Raw genomic sequence first — 23,806 nt, 5'->3', positions numbered from 1 at the left:
ATGTCGGATTTGCTTCGTATACAATGCCCTTGAAATCTGCGGAGGCTGGAAGAGTAAACAGACCTTAAAAGGGGCTGAAATTCCTGCTTTCCACTCCCTCCTTCTCAAGAGTACTCCTGAGTGCAGCAGCTTTCGCAGAGACCAGGCAACCGAAGGCCCTCTTTACGATACAAAGCAGCTAATAATAACCCATGCACCCTTCACCCTGCCTGCTCCAGAGCCCAGGAGAGCCCTTGCTTGGCGATTGCACCCATTTGTCTGCCATAAATGGTTGTTTTCCCTCTTTTTAGCAAGGCCACATTGTGCCCAAACTGTTCCATTCCACCATCAGAAATTCCAGCTCAGAATTGCCAGTGCTTGAGATCTCATCACAAGTCTCCTCGGGTTGGATGCTTTTCTTCCCCTCCTGCGAGGGGTGAGCTTTTAATTAAAAAAAGGTTGTTGCTAAGAGGAAAACTGAAAACACGAGCTAGCTCGGTGCATCCATGGTAAGGGCTGAGCCATAGGAGTCAGCTAAAACAGGCAGAGAAAAAAGAATACAGCATAAAATCAGACGTCAGTTCTGGAGGCCGATGTGCGTCTTGGGGAGGGGAGAGGGGAGACAACCCAGTGTGATCCTAAACCCCTCGGAAACAACCAAAATTATTACATTCACTGGCATCCCTGGAGCTCCCTTGGACAGATGCATTGCAGAAAACCAGGCCTAGTGAGCAGACATCGTAACACCACACGCTGATACCTCAGCCTTTCCCCACAGCCTGCACTGTCCCAGAACGAGCTCAGAGCCCTCTCAGCTTTCCTTTCACAAAGGGAAGGTCTCAGCTCCGTGTAGATTGGAACATGTGCATTGGAAAGCACCCCAGATGTACAGGTATGCACTGCTGGCAAGTTAGAGGAGGATCTGGACAAGCCCAAGAGCAAACCTGTGCCCTGTGGGCATCTCTGCTGCCTTGGGGACAAAAATCCTTCGTGCTCATGACGCCCCCTCCTCGAAGCACAGGCAGAGGTGGCTGTGCAGCCACAGAAGGGCTCTGCCTGCAAAGTGGGGGTGGGAAATGAGGCAATTTTTTCCAACCCACCACTTCCTAGAGCCCCTGAATTGTAATCCTTCCTAGCTGGGCCGTACCAGGACTGGTGCTGGTGTTCAGTTCACAGCCAGGTCCGGGCTCACATTTCCCTGGATGAGAACAGAGTGACTCCAGATTCAGAGCTGAGATGCAGATTAGGATCTGGTGTGCCTCGGGCATTTTGCTGATTGAGCAGAGGTCAATCTTCAGGTAGGGAAGGGATAAAATGGCTTCAAGGAACGCGGCAGAGGGCTAGCAGGGAGCAGAGGGCTGCCTTTATTCTCAGAAGTACAGGACCTAAAGGGGGAGCCTCGTGGTGTTTGCAGCAGAACTGACGTGCCTTCCACTACAAACAAAACACTTCAAGGAAGTCTGTTCGTGTCAGCACCATTTTCTTGGGAAGATTTCCAGACCCTGGGTGGAATTTCTCATCAAAAAGAGAAAGGAGAACAATGAGCAAGCAAGCCTGCGCCTAGAGCAACCCACGCTCCACCTGTGGAGGGAGAGCTCTCCAAGCCCTGCTTCTGGCAGGTCTCATCTGAATCTGGGTCACTCGCAACTCGGGTCTCAGTTTCAGTCCGTCAGAATAGAAACATGATATGAAACTCCCTTTTTGTAAGACAGAAGAAAAAAAAAAAAAGAGCACTTCTCCAGCCAGCTGTTTCTCAGCAGGAGCAGAACAATAACGTCCACTTCAAAGAGGCCACCTAGGACACACCTAGGATGAGTGCTTTAGAGACATGTGAGCAGGTAAATCATTTGAAGGGCCACCTTGGGCCCTACAACCGCCCCTGGGTATGCTAAAAATTGCCCACAATTACTCTGTGGGGTGCTTACCTTACATAATTGTCTTAATTATATGGGGCTGCCTAATTACACTCGATGCAGCTTGAACTAAGCAAAGAAAGGAATCGCACATGGGAGAGAAAAGATTCTGACCAAGCCTTGACCAACATGAGAAAAGCAGGAGGATTCCTCACGGACCCACTTTGCATCTTGCTCCATGGCCCTGCTGAACAAGTTTCCACCGGGCTGTGATAAGATTAGGGCCCGGGGTGTGACCGTCCCTTACGGCAGCAGGGCAGGAGCTGCTGGGAGGCCCTGGGCTCAGGCTGGGGTTGGAAAGGGACTTTCCAGCTGAGCCTGGATCCCACAACAGCAGCACTGTAATTGTCCTTCATTTGGGGCTGTTCATGCAGGGGTAGAAAGCTTTTTGCAGATTAACTCTCTCCTCCTCATAGCTCTGTAACCTTGGTAGCCTGATTTATTTATGTTTTTTTCACCTACACCACGTAGGCACGGAGCAGAGCTGTTTTATCGCGCAGCCACCCACGTGAAAGGAGGAACTACGCAGCCTACAGCTGTGCCAGAGCTGGAGGGAGGGCAGAGAGCAAAGCTGTGCCAGGCAGAGCTGGAGCAAAGCCTTGCCAGGCAGGTAGGACGCATTTTCTGGGGGCCTTGCTAGGGATTCTGAACCTGGCATGGGGTTTTCCCCGAAGCCGAGAAGCTGTCAGGCGGAGAATTGACATAAAACTATCTCAGAGACTTGCTGTAAAGTGCCCAGATTTCCAAATGTGCATACATATGTATAACCCACACCAAATAACACACCGTTTTCAGTGTGCTCTGATCCAGGGCTGCTTTCTTGCCCCTTTTTCAGGCACCTGAAAGCCCCCAGACCAAGCTGCAGGTATAAGTGTTTGGGTTCTGCTGTGCTAGTTCTCCCCCGCAATGTGCAGCCTTTTTGAATCCCCAAAAGTGCTGCAGTTCAGGTGCTGCCTCGGGACATGAAACTGCTAAGTTTTGTAGAAGTGGACTGATTGTTTCCATTTCAAAACCCACAGCGATACAGCTGCATCACACAAGCTGGAACGGGGGAGTGCCATCGGGGAAGAAAATCTAAATATAACCCTGGAAGAGCATTCCACTCGAATTAATTATCAGCAGTGAAATAACATTTTTAAAAGAGAAAGGAAAATATTGTGCCGAGCTGAGCAAAAAGAGGGAGATCTGCCAGTCCTGGCGTGTGTTTATTCTGGGCATTGTTTAAGCTCTTAGTGCTAAATTAGTGACAGAGCCCAGCTGTTCCCGAATCTCAGCCCTCCTCTCTGCTCGGGCCAATAGATTTCGCTCTAGCCTGAGCCCAAAAAAGGACTGTATTTCCCTTCCCGGCTGCGCCTGACGTGGCCTGGCCACACACGTCAGCAGGATCGGCTCCCCAGCAGGAAGCTGGCAAGAGCTTCTTAAAAACAAGTGACGTAGGACACGGCCACGCAGCTCGCTTCAGCCCTCCGCACGGAGGGCAGAGCAGCGCGGGGATGTGGAGCAGAGCCTTGCTTCCAAAGAAGGAGAGCCTGCACGCCTCTTCCCGTGGCAGCAAAGGCACAGCAGCAGCCTGCCGAGCTGGCCGTGTCGCTGCCAGGGCTCGTGGTGCTGGCAGGTGGTGAAGATTTGCTAGAGATGGGCACGAGAACAAAGGGGTACCTGTGAGAAGCCTGGTCAGGGTGCCTGGGTGCCCGAAGGGGTGACTGCCTCCAGCCCGTGGGTTAGGAAGGAAGGGAAAAAGCAGCACAGGAAGCAGCTGGGGTCTCGTGTCCCTGCTTCGGGTGGGACAAGGGTGTGTTCGTTTCCCTGCGGGGAAAACAAAGGGTCAGCAAATGAGAAGGAAGCCCCTCCACACACCCCTCTGTTTGATCAGCGAGCAGGAACGGCTGCTGTTTGAAGAGTATTTTAAGACAGATGCTTCGACTTCCACTTCCTCCTCCACCCCCTGAAAATCCTGGCAGCCTTTCAAGGCTCCCTCTGCAGTGGAGCAGCCACAGGAGAGCCCCCGTACTGGAAGGCAGGAACAGGAGATTAAACCCAGGCCAGTGCCCTCCCTACCCCAGCTTTTTCCACTCCCACGCCCCGCTGCAGAGGCCGGCCAGCATGCAGGCGCGGAGCAGAAATGTGTTCACACGCTAGGGACCTGGTGCTTCCTTCCCTGCAGCATGGCCCTGAGTAACGTCAGTAATTGGTAGTCTCTTTGATGAATTTCACTTTTACTGCTTTCAAGTTAGCCACAGTCCTCAGCCTGCCTGGTTTTTCTCTCCTGTCTGCAATATTCACAATTATTTGCTGAATACACTCGGGGTGACACTGGTTAGCACAGACTGGGGCTTGTGAATGCAAGCTGCCTTTAGATATAATCGGGCAGCCAGCTGGCTGCACTGGGTGTTTCGGTTCCTACCATGATGAAGCACCCAGTCTCCTGTCCCCAGGCCACACGGATTCTCCCACAAAGTGCTGACAGTGACCCAGCAGCACCACGAGCCGTGCCAGCCCTCTGCTTCGTAGCACCACGGTCCAAAGTGCAGAGCAGCAGCACAGCCACAGAGCAGGAAGCTTTGCACAGCAGGGCTGGTAGCTCAGCCACATTCCCTTGCAGTGGAAACCCCAGCTTAGAGCAGCTGAGATAATCATGCTGACAAGTCTGCAGCATCAGTGGGAAAAAGCTACTGATGCAAATGTGTGCTGGAAGAGATCTGGACTGGTCTGCACTGGTTCTGCAGTGCAGAAGCCTCCCGTAGCAGTTAGTGATCAGAAATGAGTGATCTTGCAGAGGTGCCTATGGGTTTAGCACGCCAGCAGCTCGGACTCTGTGCGGAGGAGGCAGAGAGCTGATCATCAGCCTTCTCTCCAGAGCTAGCTCCAAACCAACTTTATGCAAGCAGCAACTCGCCAGCCAGCAGCACGCAGGCACCAGTACAGACCCAGGCTTGAACCCACGCTGTGCATGCCCCCAATGTGCTGGGCACTGTGTGTCCTCGATGTCCTGGCTGCTGCCTGCCCTCGATGTGCCACATGCCCTCGATGTGTCGCATGCCCTCGATGCGCTGCGTGCCCCCGCTGCGCTGCGTGCCCTCGATTTTGCGTCAGGCCAGCTGGCAGCAAGGATCAGCTTGCAAAGCGCGGATCCGATTGCAGCTCGGCTCGGCCCAGGGCCATGCTGGCTGCTGCCCGTGCCCCCAGGGTGCGTCACAACCTGCGGCAGGCCCTGTGGCATCTCCCCGTGGCACAGCACCCAGGTATCCACCCCTCGGCCTCAGCTCTGCAAACCCAGCTGGGTGCAGGGCCGCTGCTTGGGGGAGATACCTGGGGTTGTTCCTGCCCATTCTCCTGGGGAGCAGCTGGAGCCGTCTCCAGCATGGGTCTGATCGGGGTCAGGGGCTGCACGGCCTCTCCTCGTAACGCCTTGTGCCAAACACATTATGAGGACAAAATTCTGAGCTGACCTCGGGCGGTCTCTGGATCGTCTCCCATGCTGGAGGTAAAGACGCCGCCAGGGCCGTGTCTGCCTTTGGCTCGCTTCCATTTGGTGGAGCTGAGTGCGTGTCCGTGTGCTTGGGAACTGCTGAGCACTGTACTCGTGTCACCGTGCCTGTCTGGGGCTCTGATGTCCCGGCCAAGTTCGCTCACAGCTCAGAAACTCTCTGCCTTGGTTGCTTGTACTTTGTCTTGGCTCTGAGGGAGTAGAGGAGGGACTGCCTCCCCGTTCGTGGCCCCTTGTACTCTTCACACCCTTAAAAGCAATTAGCTGCCAACCCTTGAGATCTCACATCTTGAGATTTCTTAAAAAGTTGTAAACACCTTGGCTTCATTCCTGAGAAAATGGGCGGGATGGTGGTAAGCCCCTTAGTTTCATGACCCCTTAGGTCATGAAGGTTTTTAGGCAAAACTTCACCCTCCCTTGGCATTACTCACTGTTCAGGGAATGAGATATACCAGCAAAAGATGTCCTCTGTGCTGCCCCGGAGATGGAAACCTTGAATGGGAAAAAGAACGAAGACTCAGAGCAAGATAAAACCCCATCCCGGCAGTATTTTGAAACAGAACTGTTCTTTCAAAACAAGGCCAGTATCTGATGAAGTGCAGGGACGAAGATAATGCCACTGTCTAGAATTAAGGACACGTTTCACCCTGTTCAGGAAAGCTGAACAAAGGGGTCAGACTGACTTCTGCACTATTTTAAGCATTTCAGGTTAAAGGTCATTTAGAGCTGCTGCGTAAGTAGTGGATGTTTTATTTAAAGGCTGTTTGCTTGCTAGAATTTCTAGGGCCCCGAATGCTGTTGCATTATTTTAAAAGCCTTTGTCATGCTAATGGAGCAAGGACACCCAGGAAGGGGAGAAGAGCAAACCCCTGGGTGCTGGTGGTGCGTGGAGCACACGTACCCTGTGCTCAGATGTGCACACATTTTTCTCGTTTGGCTGCAGCGTGGCAGTCAGAGGCACCGGGTCAGCTACTCCCCTGCACGCAGACACCCTCCTGCCTGCCTGGGTTGTCTCAGCAACAGTTGCTTCAATGCTCTGTTGTTATGTCCTGTAAATGTTTAATGGGAAGCTTATCTCTCTTACCTATACAGATGGCTCAGGTTATTGAGCTTGTGTGCAAGGATTAATTGGAAATGGGCAGATGTCAGCTAACCAGAAAAAGAGCTTAATATGTAAGTAATTAGATGAGCCGGGATGCTGGTGAGGGGGCGAAGCCACCTCTGAAGGATTCGGAGCAAAAAGGACGAGCCCAAAAGGATCTTCCTCGAGCCTTCCTATTAATTACCTGTAAAGACTAGACCTCGTGAACACGGGATGCAAATGCAAGATGATGCCCACACTTCAGAGCTCTGCTTGATGATGGCTGCAGCGTTCGGCGGGGGATTAGCACCCAGTACTCTCAGCTAGTCTCAGCTCACAGTCCAGGGCATCTGCTCTTCCCCTGCTGATAATGGGGACTGACTGGGTGAGATGGATGGGGAAAAGAGGTCACGTTACTGATTAAACCTTCCTCATTGAATCCCGACCATAAGAAGTTCAAGATCTGCAAGCCTGGTGATTTTTATTTTTATTTTTATTTTTACAATAATAAACAGCAATAGTTTAGACTCTAATAGGTATTGTCTATCTTAAGTGGATTTTTCAAGATCATATGCTGTAGTAAATCCAAGTTTTAAAAGATCACACTAAAAAAAAGCATGTAACATAAATTGCATAAAAACAGAGAAAGAAAAATCCAGAGCACCTGCAACAAAGCATTCTCATGCGCTGCTCCCTGAGCTAAAGTAACACTCATGTGCATATTCATTCATGCAGATATATAATTTTTTGCAATACGTTTTGCTCACCTGCACACACCTGCATTCGGGCACAGATATTTATGTGCAAGTGAGCAATTTGTGAACCTGTATCACATGCAGATATGCCCACTTTTGAAGGCCTGTTCTTACTTGCTGGCAGACCAGGAAATTGTTGTTGGGACTAACGCTTGGATACAAGGGTGAGTGGCAGGATCCAGCTCCCTGTTTGCTGGGGTTAACCGCCCCCACCGAGAGCTGGTGAACTCCTTGCCTCAGTCCTGATCACCCGAGAACGTTAGTGAGATGCCTTTAGTAGAGAGCCAAGGTTTATTTGAGGAACAGGATAGTCAGAAATCAAGTTTGAGTGTTTCACAACATCAGAGAAGCTGAGGATTTGTTTACAGCGCCTAATTATAGCAGTTTAGTGCCAACAGAGAATCAGGAAAGATGAAAGATGTGCTGTAAGGAAAGAATACGCTGTGCACGATTGCAATACTGCACCAAATTCCTCATGAAAAGGACCTCTCAAGGTCCTAATAAAATTTACGTGGGGACTGAACGTGAATAAATGATGACACTATGTAGAAGTAGCTGGGGAAATGGCTGCAGCATTTCGTAATCAGACTGAGTCAGAGGTGTATTTCTGGGAACGTACATGCAGAAGGCAAGAATTTCCCCCGGGAGGCAGGGAATGGTTGGTATCTGAAAATCAGCAGTTCTTTAGTTCCAGTCAATGAGCTGAAGAGAGAAGGGAAATCAAACGCCAGAGAAAGATGGCATGAAACAGAACAGACTCAGCCCTCGTATCAAGCAGTTAGTACTGGGGAAACCAGGCTTAAAAATAGAGATCTTTAAACAAATGAACTGGTGTCTTAAGTATCAAAGAGCTCTGACACTCTCCTGGCTGCCCTATATAGTCAAAATGCCCCAAAATCCAGTCTGTGCAAAGTCCCTGCCCAAGGCCTACATGCTGTGATTATCTTTTGGAGGAGGGAATTTGAGGATCTAAAGATCTTCAGAAATAAAAGCTCCTAATTTCTTGCCATGAATCTGAAGAAGAACAGCTGTCAGACATTTCTTGTGCATCCTGTGCTCCTGGACAGACCACGTCACACTGCAGGTAGTGTTGCTGGCTCTTCATTCTGGGCTTCCCACGGAATAATTCCGATGGCACCAGCAACATCAGTCCTTCAGCTACACCAAATAATCTCGTTAGAAGAACAGAAAGATGTTTGGATCAAGGCAGCTCCCAAATCACTTTCAAAACAGCAGATTCCAGAGCCACAGGCGCTTCAGCGATCTCATTGCACCAGCCACCAGCAGCTCACTGGGCTGCACAGTGAAGGACACATCCAAGGGTTACGTGACTTGGAGGCAGGAGAGATCCTTTCCGTGACTCCGTTTACAGGCATGGGATTATAGTGGCAGTAACTTAAGCAAGTGTAAGCATACTTATCTGAACGTGGGGCCAGATTTCACACGGTTGGTCACTGATATTGCGGCTGTATTTTCTTAATTCTCTGTCAGACTCCTGAAGAGACAGGGATAGTTTTTCTAAGGAGGTCAGTGCCCTGCAAGAAGAGCTCGGCTATAAAAAGCTGTTAAGCCATTGAGAGACACGAAGTATCACTAAAGCTGTTGAGAGAAGACAGACAGGTCTCTTTAAACACTGTCCATGCACCTCGATTTGTGTTTCAGCATGCAGTCTGTTATTTCCCCTACCTCCAGCACTATGCCAACCTCAGGATGTGCAGAAGTTGAGGTAAGAATGTTCCCAGTCATTCCACTAGGGTCCAAGATGATCAGGCTCCTGATACTTTTCACCCTGCTTTTGCAAGGAAGAAACTCCACCATTCCTCCATCTAAAGCAGAAACCAAAGGAAGAGAAGGAGAACAGGAATCTCCTAACTCCTCCTGGACTGGGCATTGGAAGCAACCCAACTCAAAGCAGTAGTCGGTGATTCACTGACATTCCCCTCCCTGAGACTTTAAGCCAAATCAAGCAGGGAGACAGACTCTTGCCATGATGGCGAGGTAAAAGCTAAGACCCTGTAAGAAATAAAACCTGCATTGGGTCAAGCTGTCCTGATCGTGGCACAAAGCCTCTCTTACCATTTAACAAAATGAAAACAAAGCGTTACGTCTTACCGCAGACGTTTATGCACATAAGGGTTGTTGATTTTATTCTGCTTGCTTTTTGCCGCTCCCAGAGGTTTGGTATCTGACACAGTGCAGTTTAGGCAGGGCCACAGTTTAGGCCATTGACATGTGCTGGCATCAGGAAGCACATTCCTCCTTACAGGCCCTGAAGCACGAGCTGAACACCAAATGGATCAAGCATCGGGCAGAAGCCTGAAGCTGCTTACTGTGTCCAGGAAGGAGATGGCTGTACTTAGATGTAGTCTGCCAGGAAGAAGTAGATAAGATTGCTCTGATCTTCATGATAGAATGCTTATCAAGTCTATAGAGCTTTGAGCAAAACCAGGCGGTTGTTAGGAGAACCTGCTGAACTGCTGTCAGGATGTAATATTTATCACCGAAGTGAATAATCCAGTGCGACTGCTTTGTCTCATGTTTTGCCAATGTGAAAACCAGGGGTTGCTCCACAGCAAAAAAAAAAAAAAAAAAAAAAAAAAAAAGTGTCCAATAGAAAGGAAAGGCTTGGGAACCATAAACACATCAAAGATGGTTTGAAATCTTCTTATTGTAGCAGTTAATAAGGGACATGTGCCAAGGCCACACGCAATTTAGACCGGTTTCACCCAAATCCACTTGAATAAATCTAGACATGTTGTAAAGAATGCACACACATCACATGGAATCAGGGAACAGAATTTCAGTCTTTAATCTGACCGGTCAGGCCCAGTTTCCCCCGCAGTAAATATTTACTGTGTTGGTAGGGAAAGGCAGAAGAGACAGAAAATGAGCCTAAATTATTTGTTAGAGATATAAGCAGGTGATTTAAACAGGTGAGATAGCCAAAAATATAGATTTATCAGTACCCTGCTGAGGCCATGGGGACACGATTACTGGACATATCAACACAATGACTGATGTCTTAAAAGGCATCCTGACACATCTCAAGCTTAGGCTAGTTTTTGGATAGGCGTGTTTAATAGTTCATATTTCACTCTTTCACATAAGACAGTCATGTTTTATGTGGGTTATACAGTTCTGGAGAAGTGAACTGAACAAAAACTTGCCTTTATCCTTGTTACTTTTCTATACAGAGAAGGAAGCACTCCAATTTTATGTTGATCTCAGACCTCTACTGTTGATCTCAGATCTCTATTCGTGATGAAACAAAGAGGAGCAGCAACTAACCTTTTGGCCACAAGCACATTTCTTGAAATGTTATCAGAGGACTGCTAGAAAAGCACTCCATCTACTTGACTGGGAAAAGCGAGCAACATTGACCCCTACTGTTGGATATTTTAATTGCTGATAGTACCAAACCATTGACTCAAGATTCTTGTCTACGATTTCTTCCAGGAGAAGATGCTCTCCTTAGTTAAAACTACATGATGATACTTTTAGTTTGCTTTTATGCTTTTATTGCTCCTTCAGTGCTTTCAAGGTGCACTTAATTGCAAACTGAGCATCTGCATATGAAGGGAAACCTCTTCCTTTAGCTCAATTTCTTCCTTTGTTTAGTTCATGGAATTAGGTGATCCTTTGGCGGTGAGAGCTTTTCATGAAGCTAGCTGATAAAAATGAAAGAGCTGATAAGTAACGCTGCTGTTATCAGAGAAGAGTGTGCGATATGCTAAGTGGGAGAGTGGGATGATTTCTCAGGAGAGTCAAAGCTTCTAGTTCATAAGGAAATGAGGTTCCCATACAGACCTTGCAGAGCATATCAGAAAGTACTAACCAGCCAAGCAGAGAGCACAGGTTTCAAAGAAAACATTTATTATATTTTACCATACCAGCAGATCGTTTCTAACACCCTCAAAGTGCTTCACACTAAAAACTAATCATCACTATTTCCTTCATACACTACCTTTTTTTTTTGTTTCCAGCCCATTAAAGAGAATTTATGAATAGGATTAAATGACTTTCCTAAGAAATGCGGGAAAAAAATGGCAAGCAGGCTGAAAGAGCTAAGCTCTGTTTTCCCTCCTCACATTGGCCTTTTCTTCATCAGACACTTTCAGCAAACTAGCTTCAAGTGGCTATTTGCGGTTCTGAAAAGCTTCCTATTATTCATATTAAAAAACTATAAAAAGAGATGAGAGAGAAAATACTCCACTGCTAGGAACCTAACCAGAGTTAAAGAGAAAAAAGTCTGAACACAGAAGTTAGCAATGCCTATACTTGCTTCTATGCTAATCTGAAGTCCTCTATGATACAAATGAAGTTATGTTAATATGCCCTGAAAAATGTTCTGTCCCTGGGCTGTCTCTCCTAGTGCTTGACCTCCAAGAAATAGCTCTTTGCCCTGGAGAAAATCATCTTGGCAAGACACTGCCATGTTTACCCATCACACTGCTAAACATTCTCTTTCAGGCCAGCAGTACACAAAACATGGAGGCACTTTGTTAAAGCACTCTTCACGCCTGCCCTTGCTCACTTGTCCACACCAACAGGCCCAGCAGCAAGTGGGAGAAGTACTCAGCAGAGGCTGACTTGGTTTGCCTTACTGCTGGGACACCACGAAGCCCACCCCACTTCCCTGCACTGACAGCAAGTTTAAGTGGTGTGGGCAAGAGACAACATAGACCACAAAGCCTGCTGCATCCGACTGATAGCTTGCTCCGCCAAGTGAGCCCCGTCCCTGTGTTCCCCAAAAAGCCTGTGGCTGTGAGCTCAAGCCCTGCTCCGCCTGCCTTGCTGAGTGCCCCAGCCAAGGAGACAAAACCCTTGCAAACCCTTTGGTTTGGCACCGCCTGCCACCAATGACAACGCAAGGTTGAACACTTCAGACATCTATTCCTGCCTAGTCGCCAATATTGACTCAAAGCCTCTTGTTGCAAACACGATTTCGAAGAAGAAAAGCCATCTAATCTTGTTCCTCAACTACTCTGGCAGCACCACAAAATGGCACAGCCTGATAATCCACATGGCTCCTAATGGAGCCTTAAGGTATTGCTATCATTTTTGTGATACTTTTATCAGCTTGTGTAATGGTTGGGCATTTTTGTTGACACAAGACTTGTACGAAATTAGAGAAGGGTATAAAAGAGGGAAGGAGCCAGCCCCAGATCAGTTCTGGTCCAAGATGGCCAAGCTCACTCTGCTTACCGGTAAGTCCTGCTTCCCAGCTCACTTCTTTACCTTCGTGACAAGTATTTGTGGCTGTCTTGGTGTACTGGGGGTTAGAAAAGAAGTTCTTTGGAATTCAAGTCTCTGACCACTCCTTTCAAAGAAAAAGACATAGCAGCAACCTGCAGGACAGTCCAGTCCTGCTCAAGAGCTTTGTATTTCTGAAAACAAACACTAATCACTTTTTTTCTTTCTTCTCTTCCTCAAAGGTCTGGCCCTGCTGCTGAATGCCCAGATAGGTATGTGCTTTTTTCCCCCAAAACAACTCACCAAATTCATTTCAGCATGGGCATACACAGGGAAGTCAAGCAGACAGCACAGCAGAAACGCCAACAGCTTTCTTCCTTCTGGCAGCATCCCTTCTGCTTCTGCTCTTCCTTACCTGGTAGCAAAGAAGAAAGACACAGTTTGGGGAAGAGAGTCAGTGGCTACAACCACCCTGATTCATGAGTTTCAGGGTACAAGTGAGGAAGAAAAAAAAATATTATTATTAAGGAGGCAGTTCCCAGAACGATAACCAACCCTACCTCACTTTCTCCAAACTCCTCACCCTGGAGTTCTTGGGAAGCATTGCCCAACCATTTCTGACAAGATCTGGTTACAATAATGTGTTTTAAGTTCCTAGTTTTTCTGCAGTGCAGCCCAGACCTGCCCCATCTCCTCCGTGTCTCTGCAGGCACTGCCTATGTGCTGTCGTGCTACTTCACCAACTGGGCCCAGTACAGGCCCGGCCCGGGGCGCTTCACGGTTGACAACATTGACCCATGCCTGTGTGACCATCTGATCTACGCCTTCGCTGGGATGTCCAACAATGAGATCACGACCATTGAATGGAACGATGAGACCCTCTACAGATCCTTCAACGGCCTGAAAAACCAGTACGTGACGTTCCCTGGGCTATAGCAGTGCAACCTGCGGGGCAAGGAGTGCCAAGAAGAGGCAGAGAGTCGGAAAGAGCAATTCAACAGTGTTGTTTTGAAGCAAAACGTGTTTGTGTCGTTATCTTTGCAGGAATGGAAATCTGAAGACCCTCCTGGCAATCGGAGGATGGAATTTTGGAACAGCCAAGTAAGTTCAAACCACCTCTGTCCTACAAAGGCAAACTGGAAAGCAAAGGCAGAAAGAGGCCCTGACCAAGCCCCAACCCTGCCCTCCTCTGCTCCCTAGGTTCTCCACAATGGTTTCCACTCCGCAGAACCGCCAGACCTTCATCAAGTCCGTCATCAAATTCCTGCGCCAGTACCAGTTTGATGGGCTGGACCTCGACTGGGAGTACCCTGGCTCCAGGGGCAGCCCGGCTCAGGACAAGGGTCTCTTCACCGTCCTGGTGAAGGTAGGGGGACACAAAGGGGCTGCTCAAGGCCTCTGCTCTGCACAGCTCAGTCCAGAGGAGCCCTGGGGGGCTCCAAGAGCCCACGCTGAGCCCTGTTCCTTGGCATCCCCCAGGAAATGCTGGCCGCCTTCGAGCAGGAAGCCAGGCAGGTTGGCAAGCCCCGTCTGATGATCACGGCTGCTGTTGCTGCAGGACTTTCCAACATCCAGTCTGGCTACGAGATCGCTGAGCTCGGCAAGTGAGTAGCAAGCCCCCAGGTCCACCTTCTGTGACCTCCTTCAGGCCATTCCTTCCAGCGCTCTCCCTTCCAGCAGCTATGGGACACTCTGACATTAGCTGGCAGAAACCAACTCCACTGCCTGCAGAGCCCCCACGCTTTATGCAGGAGGAGAGACTCGTCCCTACCTTTAGAAGGCTTATCCCAAAGAGGCTTTGGAGAAATGTTGATCTGCAGATAGGGGGGGCACAGCCAGGGATGTTGGGGGATCAGTGACGAGGACTAAAGAAACCTACTGGTCTGGGTGAGTGAACTGGCCAGGGCACAGACCCATGCAATGGTCTCCACAGGTACCTGGACTACTTCCATGTGATGACCTATGACTTCTATAGCTCCTGGGATGGAAAGACTGGGGAGAACAGCCCGCTGTACAGTGATGGCAATGCCTACCTCAGTGTTGTAAGTACAGTTTGGGAGTGTGTCCCACAGATCACTGCGATCACACCACTGATGAGAACTTTAAGAACTCACCGTCCTGCCTACAAAGCCTGGCACAGGCTTGAACTGTTATATTCTTGTATAGGATTACGCTATGAACTACTGGAAGAGCAATGGTGCCCCAGCTGAGAAGCTCCTTGTTGGATTCCCCACCTACGGACATAGCTTCAACCTGCAGAACCCATCTAACACAGCTCTTGGGGCACCAACATCAGGACCTGGGCCCGCGGGACCTTACACAAAGGAGGCTGGGCTGCTGGCTTACTATGAGGTATGTGCGTTCCCTCACACCTAGGCAGACCAGAACACAAACACCCTTCAAACTACCTGGCAGGGAATTATTATCCTGTGGATCCATGGAATATTTCAACTGCCCTTTTTTGTAGGACACCCGATACATTCCCACTCTCTGCCCTTTTTTCCTAGATCTGCACGTTCCTGGACTCTGGAGCCACCCAGGCTTGGGATGCCCCCCAGGACGTGCCCTATGCCTACAAGGGCAACGAATGGGTTGGCTATGACAACATCAAGAGCTTCAACATCAAGGTACGGTGGGGATGTGGCTGTACTAATCACACTCCAGGAGCCCTTCTGCAACAGCAGCTCTTGGACTAACTGGGATTTCTCCCCCGGCACTACACAGGCTGACTGGCTGAAGAAGAACAACTATGCAGGTGCTATGGTTTGGACCATTGATCTGGATGACTTCACTGGCTCTTTCTGCAAGCAGGGCAAATATCCCCTGATCACCACCCTGAAGAACGCTCTTGGCCTGCAAAGCAGCAGTGAGTAACTTGGGTACTGTGGGGTTTGTGGAAATTTTTTAAGCAACAAAAAGCTGGTGTGCTCAGAGCACTGTGGGACAATGAAAGGAGGGAAGGGACAGAATACCAATAGAAATATAGTCCATTCGAAAAGGAAACCTCCTTCTTGCTTTCATTTCAGGCTGCACAGCTTATTAAAAGTCCAGTCCTCAATCCCTGCAGCTCCTAACACTAGAAGTTGAAACGGGTGTGTGAGTATCAGCTGCAGTAGCAATTCCAGTGGCTGTGGTGTGAGTGGCTTTTCTGCCAGTAAAGCCATCCAGACTTACCCAAGAAGAGCAGCTTGTACCAGTGTTTGAACACCAAAAAAGTTATTTGCAAAATTTCTGGGCAGACCTTGTGACCTTGTACCATCTGTTCCTGCTGCAACTGGGCATGGAGACTCCAGGTCCAGCACAGCAGACAGACCCCTCTGATCTAATTCTGTGGAATAACAATGATTAAATAAAGAATTCTGCAAAAGCAACAATCCATGCTGTATTGACTCATTTTGCTCTTCATATTTTGATGCTCTCTGACTCTCTCCCGATACATAAATCCGTGATCAGGGAAGGGCCTGAATCCCCAAGCACCATTTGAAGAGCCCTAGGCAGGCATTTCCCAGGGCTTTCTTGCCTCCCCAGTGGGGCAGTCAGTCAGAGGGGAAGAAAGCAGAAAGAGAGGGCAGGGCAGGACAGGCTGTGCCACGAGGGAGCACCCAAAGAAAAATGGCAGTAACACATCCAGGAGCCTGCCTCTCCAAGAGCCCTTGTGCAAAGCCTTTGCTGCTGTCTAGGAAAAAGCATTCTCCTCCTGGAAAAGTCACCCTGCAAAGGAGCCGGCCTTCAGAGGTCCCCCAGCCCTATTGCTCTGGCCTTGAGATGGCTGCAGCAATTCCCCTCCTACTGCAGGAATGGGCACGTAGCAGCTCCCACAGAGTCCTGATGTGTCCTTGAGCCCCGAAAGTGCACTGTATGGTCAGAGGCACAAGGAGCTTCATGCCCCAAAACCAACCTCTTCTGTTGCTGAGGAACTTACTGCCCTTCCACAATGCAAATAGTGTCTTTAAAATGTCAGTAAGATGTTTCTGCTCTTAGATGCAGGGAAGGAGCCTCAGATACTCCTGAAAACACACCAAAGAGCAAAAAAGGCTATGCAACAGACGCAAGAGCAGCCTGCTGTTTCATACTGGGTCACTGGTCAGGAGAACATGCTTCAAAATAGCAGAGCCAGAGCCCTGCAAGCATTCATAGGCTGTTCACACCACAGACCCCTCTCGTTCACATGTGCCAGGGCTGCAGTTCACTCGTGCATGGCACTTCAGCTGCCCACATCACTTCAGCTCCCCGTGAGAAGCAGAACTGAAACGCTGCAGCAGCCCTGTGGGACCTTCTGCCCGAGGGTACATCAGCCCCCGCTGCACTTCGGCACGTTTGGCTTTCATTACAGCTCCCTCCGATGTGCAGACATGCAGAAAAGTACCTCAAAACCCTTCCATGTCCTGTGCACATCGGCTACACCAGCTTTTCGCCCTCACCTTCAGTGGTCATGAGGTATTTTTTAAAAGCAGACTCTGAGAAGCAGAGAGAGAGCTGGAAAACCAGCTGAAAAACTGAGCTGTCTGCCTGCAGGGAGGAAATTCAGAGCAGCAGCTGAAACCAGGCACAACTCTGCCCAAGTCTTCATTGGAAATATCATATAGCCTCCCACTTCCAAAAAATAAGTCCAGAATGCATTTTTACTAGCTCAACAGCATCTTTGCCTAGCAAAGGTGCCCTAAAGCAGCCCCAGTTTGCATGGAAAGCCACGCAGGCCATGCCCTGCTGACACCACACGTGCCCAGCAAAACATTTCCATGGGCACAAATGCCTGTATGGGCTGTCAGCTCCAACCTCCCCATATCAGGGGGTTGATACCCACACCTCTGTGTCCAGATAAGGGTTAGGACAGGGCATATTTATCTAAATCCACGGTGCCATTCCACTGACCTTTACTTTTCTCTCCCCACTTAAGCCTTCCCCACTGACCTGCCTAATCTCCCTGGCAAGGGCAGGTGGAACAAACCAACATCTCCAAGGCAGTGCCTCATGTGTACTGAGGTTGGCAATGACAGGATGGATAAGATCTTCCCAGAATACAGCAGCCGTTACAGAGTTTGTTGAGAGTCATTTATCAGATGCATCTCACAGCAGATGGATGCAAGACTGCAAGTGCCTTGCCCAACCCTGCAAACCTCTGGGCCTGAAAAGGGAAGAAAGAGTAAAGAACCTGGAGCTGAAGAGCAGGATGGGGACACCTGGACATCGTTCAGGTGGAGAAAGCATGAAAATCCTTCTCTTTTCCATCATTCAACAGCAAAGAGTCCAGGCAGTTGAAGGGCAGACAGACTTAATCCTAGCATGGTCACAGAATGACCATAATGGGAATTGTCATTAGTGTATGAACTGAAAATAAAGCAGAAACAATCCAGATTTCTGGATCTTTCTGGAACCCTACACTTCAGCTACAGGAATAATATGCAAAATCTCTGTCTGAATACTCTACACTTTTACTGTGACTGCAAAGTGCCTCTGGCAGGGACCAATTCTGCCCTTCCTCAAGGCCTGCTGCCGGGAACCACTGGCATGTTACATTTCTTATGATGGAGAATAGGCAGAAAAGTTCCTAAAGAAAAATTCCAGGATTTGCCCCCCTGATGTTTGTTACCACCATATGCAGACAAATTACCTTCTTTGATCCACCGGCAGGTGCTTTCCTCTTCACACTGGAACACACTTCTGCAGATAAGAGACCTTCACCTGCAAGGCTCCAAAGGTCACTGAGGGTGCAATATTACTAATCTATTCCTATTGAGTTTGTACTGTGTTACCTTATCAGCTCAGAAACACACTGGAAAAATAATCCTTGAGGATCATCGTCTTTTTAATTATCCACCATATCTCATCCAGTGCAAGCAAAAAAAACTGGCGGGTTGCTCTAATGCATGTTAATCTTCAGGTCAGTGGCTTCAGCACCAGCATGTGATAAGGACAAGCCTGTGGGTGTTTTCCAGGCTCCCGTTCCACCAAGTCTGGACGACTGCCTGGAAATTCACCTTCACATCATCTTAACGGGAATTATGTAATGTCTCGGGGCAGAGAAAACAGCCAATGACTGCTGACAAGCTCATGCAGAATGTAAGAGATTCCGGCAATTTCACCTTAAGGAGCTCCACAGAAAGCCAAGGCAAGGCTCCTCACCTGCCCTTGCTCACTTATCCACACCAACGGGCCCAGCAGCAAGTGGGAGAAGTGCTCAGCAGAGGCTGACTTGGTTTGCCTTACTGCTGGGACACCACGAAGCCCACCCCACTTCCCTGCACTGACAGCAAGTTTAAGTGGCATGGGCAAGAGACAACATAGACCACAAGGCCTGCTGCATCCGACTGATAGCTTGCTACACCAAGTGAGCCCCATCCCTGTGCCCCCAAAAAGCCCGTGGCTGTGAGCCCAAGCCCTGCTCAGCCCCACCTCGCTGAGTGCCCCAGCCAAGGAGACAAAACCCTTGCAAACCCTTTGGTTTGGCACCGCCTGCCACCAATGACAACGCAAGGTTGAACACTTCAGACATCTATTCCTGCCTAGTCGCCAATATTGACTCAAAGCCTCTCGTTGCAAACACGATTTCGAAGAAGAAAAGCCATCTAATCTTGTTCTTCAACTACTCTGGCAGCACCACACAAAGGTACAGCCTGATAATCTTGATATTTTCTGCTGGAGTGTTAAGGCCATTGTATTGGTATCATTTTCTGTGATACTTTTTTAACTTTATCAGCTTGTGTAATGGTTGGGCATCATTGTTGACAGAAGACTCATACGAAATTAGAGAAGTGTATAAAAGTGGGAAGCAGCCTGCCCTGGATCAGTTCTGGTCCAAGATGGCCAAGCTCACTCTGCTTACCGGTAAGTCCTGCTTCCTAGCTTACTTCTTTACCTTCGTGACAAGTATTTGTGGCTCTCGCTGTTATAGTGGGGGTTAGAAAAGGGGTCCTTTAGAGTTAAAGATGTTGCATTCTTTTTTTTTTTTTTCTCTCAAAGAAAAATCAATACCATATTTTGGGGATTTTTAAATGCTTCGTGACTTTCAACTTGATATCTTCTCCTGTCTTAGATATGCATTTTTTAAAAATTTAATTGCTTTATTTAATTGAAACATGGTTTTGGACCAAAAAAAAAATGTATGAGAAACAAAAGTGCCCTGCTGTCATCTTCTGTCTTGCTAAGAGACGAGCTATTACTGTCTGTGTATGCCTGTTGGTTTCTGCTGTTTCAGCCATGCTCAGGGGCACCACAACTCCTTAAATCACCTGTTGAGTAATCACAGCTGATCAAAGCAGCAGCATACTGAGCCATTAATGACCATAAGCTTTTCAGTGTGTTTGCTTCCTTCAGAATGAATTTTGACCTGTGGCAGAGGAAATGTTGGGCTCACAAAGATCCTTATGAAAAGAAACAAAAAATGGCCAGAGTTAGAAGCAGCTCTAATGTCTGCATTGCCGTGTATCTATCTACCAAAGGGTTTCTGCTAGTGAGGCATTACCTTGCTTCTCAAAGACTAATCTCACACTTCTTTCTTCCAAGGTCTGGCCCTCCTGCTGAATGCCCAGATAGGTATGTGCTCCCTACCCCAAAAAAACCCTTCCAAAAACCCTTTGCACCATCGGCATGTGCGTGTCCCAGGAGCAGGCTCACCAGCTAACCCTTCTACAAGAGGGGGGGAGGAAGCAGAAGCTGGCAGCACACAGTGAGGGTGTCTTTGAGGACAAAAGCTTAATGAAGCATGGCACGCTCAGCCTAAAGGGCAAATATGCCGCTTGATTTCATGCAGGTTTCCCCTTAGCAGCCCCATCCTGCTCAGGTTGAATGAAGCGTGGGCACAGCCACCAGCTTGGGCTGGGCAGAAGTTTTCAGGGGCAGGTTGAGCAGGCAGCAGCAGGCACACAACGAGGCTTCCTCCCTCCGGGCACTTCACCAGAATCCACTTCTGCTTCTGCTGTGCCTTACTGGCACTAAAGGGGAAAAATCCAGTTTGGGGAGGAGACTTGGCAGCCACAACCACCCCAGTTATTAAGGTTCAGGGTGCAAGAGGCTCCAAGGAGGGCTCATTTACTGCAACAAAGGAGGAAGGAAAGAAACGCATGACAATCCATGGAGAGCCAGTTTCCAAACAAACAACCAGGCCCACTTCCCTGTCCTACTTCCCTCAACTCTTCAACCTACAAGGGAGCATTGCCCAATCTTTTTTGATCACATTTCACTTAAGTCATAATTTGCACATAAGAGCAGCCCCAGGGCACTGTTCTCTTTAAAGTGTGCACTGAGGGATGGTTACAGGGGATAATGCGGCCTCGTGAAGCTAGCTACCTGGCCAGCAGGCACAGGAGGCCACCTGCATTGCCCACACACGTTCCCTCTGCTCTCCTCGATCCCTGCCCCATCTCCTCTGTGTCTGCAGGCACTGCCTATGTGCTGTCATGCTACTTCACCAACTGGGCCCAGTACAGGCCCGGCCTGGGAAAGTATATGCCAGACAACATCGACCCATGCCTGTGTGACCATCTGATCTATGCCTTCGCTGGGATGTCCAACAATGAGATCACAACCTATGAATGGAACGATGAGACCCTCTACAAATCCTTCAATGGCCTGAAAAAACAGTACGTGACAATCCCTCTGTGATGGAAGTGCAACCTGCGGGGTGAAGGGTGCCGACGTGAAGAGGCAGAGTCAGAAATAGCAATTCAACAAGGTTGTTTTGTACCAAAACATGTTTGTGTCCTTATCTTTGCAGGAATGAAAATCTGAAGACCCTCCTGGCAATCGGAGGATGGAATTTTGGGACAGCCAAGTAAGTTCAAACCACCTCCATCCCACAATGGCAAACTGTAAAGTGAGGGAGAGGGGGAAAGAGGCCCCGACCATCCCCAACCCTGCCCTCCTCTGCTCCCTAGGTTCTCCGCAATGGTTTCCACTCCGGAGAACCGCCAGACCTTCATCAATTCTGTCATCAAATTCCTGCGCCAGTACCAGTTTGATGGGCTGGACCTCGACTGGGAGTACCCTGGCTCCAGGGGCAGCCCGGCTCAGGACAAGGGTCTCTTCACCGTCCTGGTGAAGGTAGGGGGACACAAAGGGGCTGCTCAAGGCCTCTGCTCTGCACAGCTCAGTCCAGAGGAGCCCTGGGGGGCTCCAAGAGCCCACGCTGAGCCCTGTTCCTTGGCATCCCCCAGGAAATGCTGGCCGCCTTCGAGCAGGAAGCCAAGCAGGTTGGCAAGCCCCGTCTGATGATCACGGCTGCTGTTGCTGCAGGACTTTCCAACATCCAGTCTGGCTACGAGATCGCTGAGCTCGGCAAGTGAGTAGCAAGCCCCCAGGTACACCTTCTGTGACTTAAGTGCTGTTCCTTCCAGCGATTAAGGGAAACTGTGTCATTAACTGTCAGGTACTTGGACTACTTCCATGTGATGACTTATGACTTCCACGGTTCCTGGGATGGAAAGACTGGGGAGAACAGCCCGCTGTACAAAAGCCCGGTTGACACTGGTGACCTCATCTACTTCAACGTTGTAAGTACTCTTTGTGACCCTTTCCCACAGATCACTGATAAGAATTTTAAGAATCGACCCTCCAACCTACAAAACCTGGCATAGGCTTGAACTGTGATGCTTTTTTTATAGGATTATGCTATGAACTACTGGAAGAGCAATGGTGCCCCAGCTGAGAAGCTCCTTGTTGGATTCCCCACCTACGGACATAACTTCGTCCTGCAGAACCCATCTGACACTGCTGTTGGGGCACCAGCATCAGGACCTGGGCCCGCGGGACCTTACACAAGGCAGGCTGGGTTCTTGGCTTACTACGAGGTATGTGCGTTCCCTCACACCTAGGCATACCAGAACACAAACACCCTTCAAACTACCTGGCAAGGAATTCTATCCTGTGGATCCATGGAATATTTCAACTGCCACTTTTTGTAGGACATCCGATACATTCCCACTCTCTGCCCTTTTTTTCCTAGATCTGCACGTTCCTGGACTCTGGAGCCACCCAGGCTTGGGATGCCCCCCAGGACGTGCCCTATGCCTACAAGGGCAACGAATGGGTTGGCTACGACAACATCAAGAGCTTCAACATCAAGGTACGGTGGGGATGTGGCTGTACTAATCACACTCCAGGAGCCCTTCTGCAACAGCAGCTCTTGGACTAACTGGGATTTCTGTCCATGCGCTACACAGATTGACTGGCTGAAGAAGAACAACTTTGGAGGTGCTATGGTTTGGTCTCTTGATATGGATGACTTCACTGGCACATTCTGCAAGCAGGGCAAATATCCCCTGATCACCACCCTGAAGAACGCTCTTGGTCAGCAGGGCAGCAGTGAGTAACTAGGGAAGTGTGGCCTTCTGGAAGGGGTCTCCATTAGTTCACAGCTGGTGCAGGTCTTTAGCAGCCTTTATTTCCAGGGAATTTGGGGGAAAAAAGGTTAAAGGCTGTTCTGCTGATACCACCCCGAAAGGGACTGTGGTGGAAGGGGAGTGCTGAGAGACCCACAACACAAAGATAAGCCCTGTCCTGCTTTTATTTCAGGCTGCGTGCCCCCAGCTCAGCCCAATCCTCCCATCACTTCAGCTCCTAACACTGGAAGTGGAAGTGGCAGCGGGAGCGGGAGCTCGGGTGGCAATACTGGTGGCACTGGTGGGAGCGGATTCTGTGCTGGCAAGGCCAACGGCATCTACGCAGATCCGACCAACAAGAGCAAGTTCTACAACTGCAACAACGGTGAAACCTACGAGCAGAGCTGCCAGGCCGGGCTGGTCTTTGATCCCAGCTGCTCCTGCTGCAACTGGGCATGAAGACTCCAGGTCGATCACAGCAAACAGACCCCTTGGGTCTAGTTTTGTGGAATAACAATGATTAAATAAAATGTTCTGCAAAAGAAACCATCTATGTTGTACTGGCTCATTTTGCTCTTCATATTTTGATGCTCCCTGACTGTCTCCCGATACATAAATCCATGATCAGGGAAGGGCCTGAATCCCCAAGCACCATTTGAAGAGCCCTAGGCAGGCATTTCCCAGGGCTTTCTTGCCTCCCCAGTGGGGCAGTCAGTCAGAGGGGAAGAAAGCAGAAAGAGAGGGCAGGGCAGGGCGGGCTGTGCCACGAGGGAGCACCCAAAGAAAAATGGCAGTAACACATCCAGGAGCCTGCCTCTCCAAGAGCCCTTGTGCAAAGCCTTTGCTGCTGTCTAGGAAAAAGCATTCTCCTCCTGGAAAAGTCACCCTGCAAAGGAGTCGGCCTTCAGAGGTCCCCCAGCCCTATTGCTCTGGCCTTGAGATGGCTGCAGCAATTCCCCTCCTACTGCAGGAATGGGCACGTAGCAGCTCCCACAGAGTCCTGATGTGTCCTTGAGCCCCGAAAGTGCACTGTATGGTCAGAGGCACAAGGAGCTTCATGCCCATTGCAGCAGCCTAAGGCC

General features: G+C 49.3%; 1 protein-coding gene across 1 annotated transcript; it reads left to right on the top strand.

Moving 5' to 3' along the window:
* Window positions 1-8,796: 8,796 nt before the first annotated feature.
* LOC311218997 (putative chitinase 10) lies at window positions 8,797-23,183 on the top strand (the record flags this gene model as incomplete). Its single annotated transcript, XM_084301943.1, has 23 exons — window positions 8,797-8,933; window positions 12,651-12,680; window positions 13,118-13,319; window positions 13,453-13,509; window positions 13,609-13,774; window positions 13,888-14,012; window positions 14,342-14,450; window positions 14,575-14,760; window positions 14,916-15,035; window positions 15,133-15,274; window positions 17,306-17,445; window positions 18,819-19,015; window positions 19,106-19,233; window positions 19,912-19,941; window positions 20,786-20,987; window positions 21,122-21,178; window positions 21,282-21,447; window positions 21,561-21,685; window positions 21,773-21,896; window positions 22,008-22,193; window positions 22,349-22,468; window positions 22,566-22,707; window positions 22,918-23,183. Exons 1-23 carry the CDS (start codon window positions 8,855-8,857, stop codon window positions 23,181-23,183), a joined length of 3,099 nt encoding a protein of 1,032 aa, XP_084158069.1. The 5' UTR covers window positions 8,797-8,854.
* Window positions 23,184-23,806: the final 623 nt, after the last annotated feature.

Source organism: Netta rufina (assembly GCF_964035555.1).
Source record: "Netta rufina genome assembly, chromosome: 26".
Classification (NCBI taxonomy): domain Eukaryota; kingdom Metazoa; phylum Chordata; class Aves; order Anseriformes; family Anatidae; genus Netta; species Netta rufina.
The sequence above is the reverse complement of the archived record's forward strand: the minus strand, read 5'-3'. Positions and strand labels throughout refer to the sequence as shown.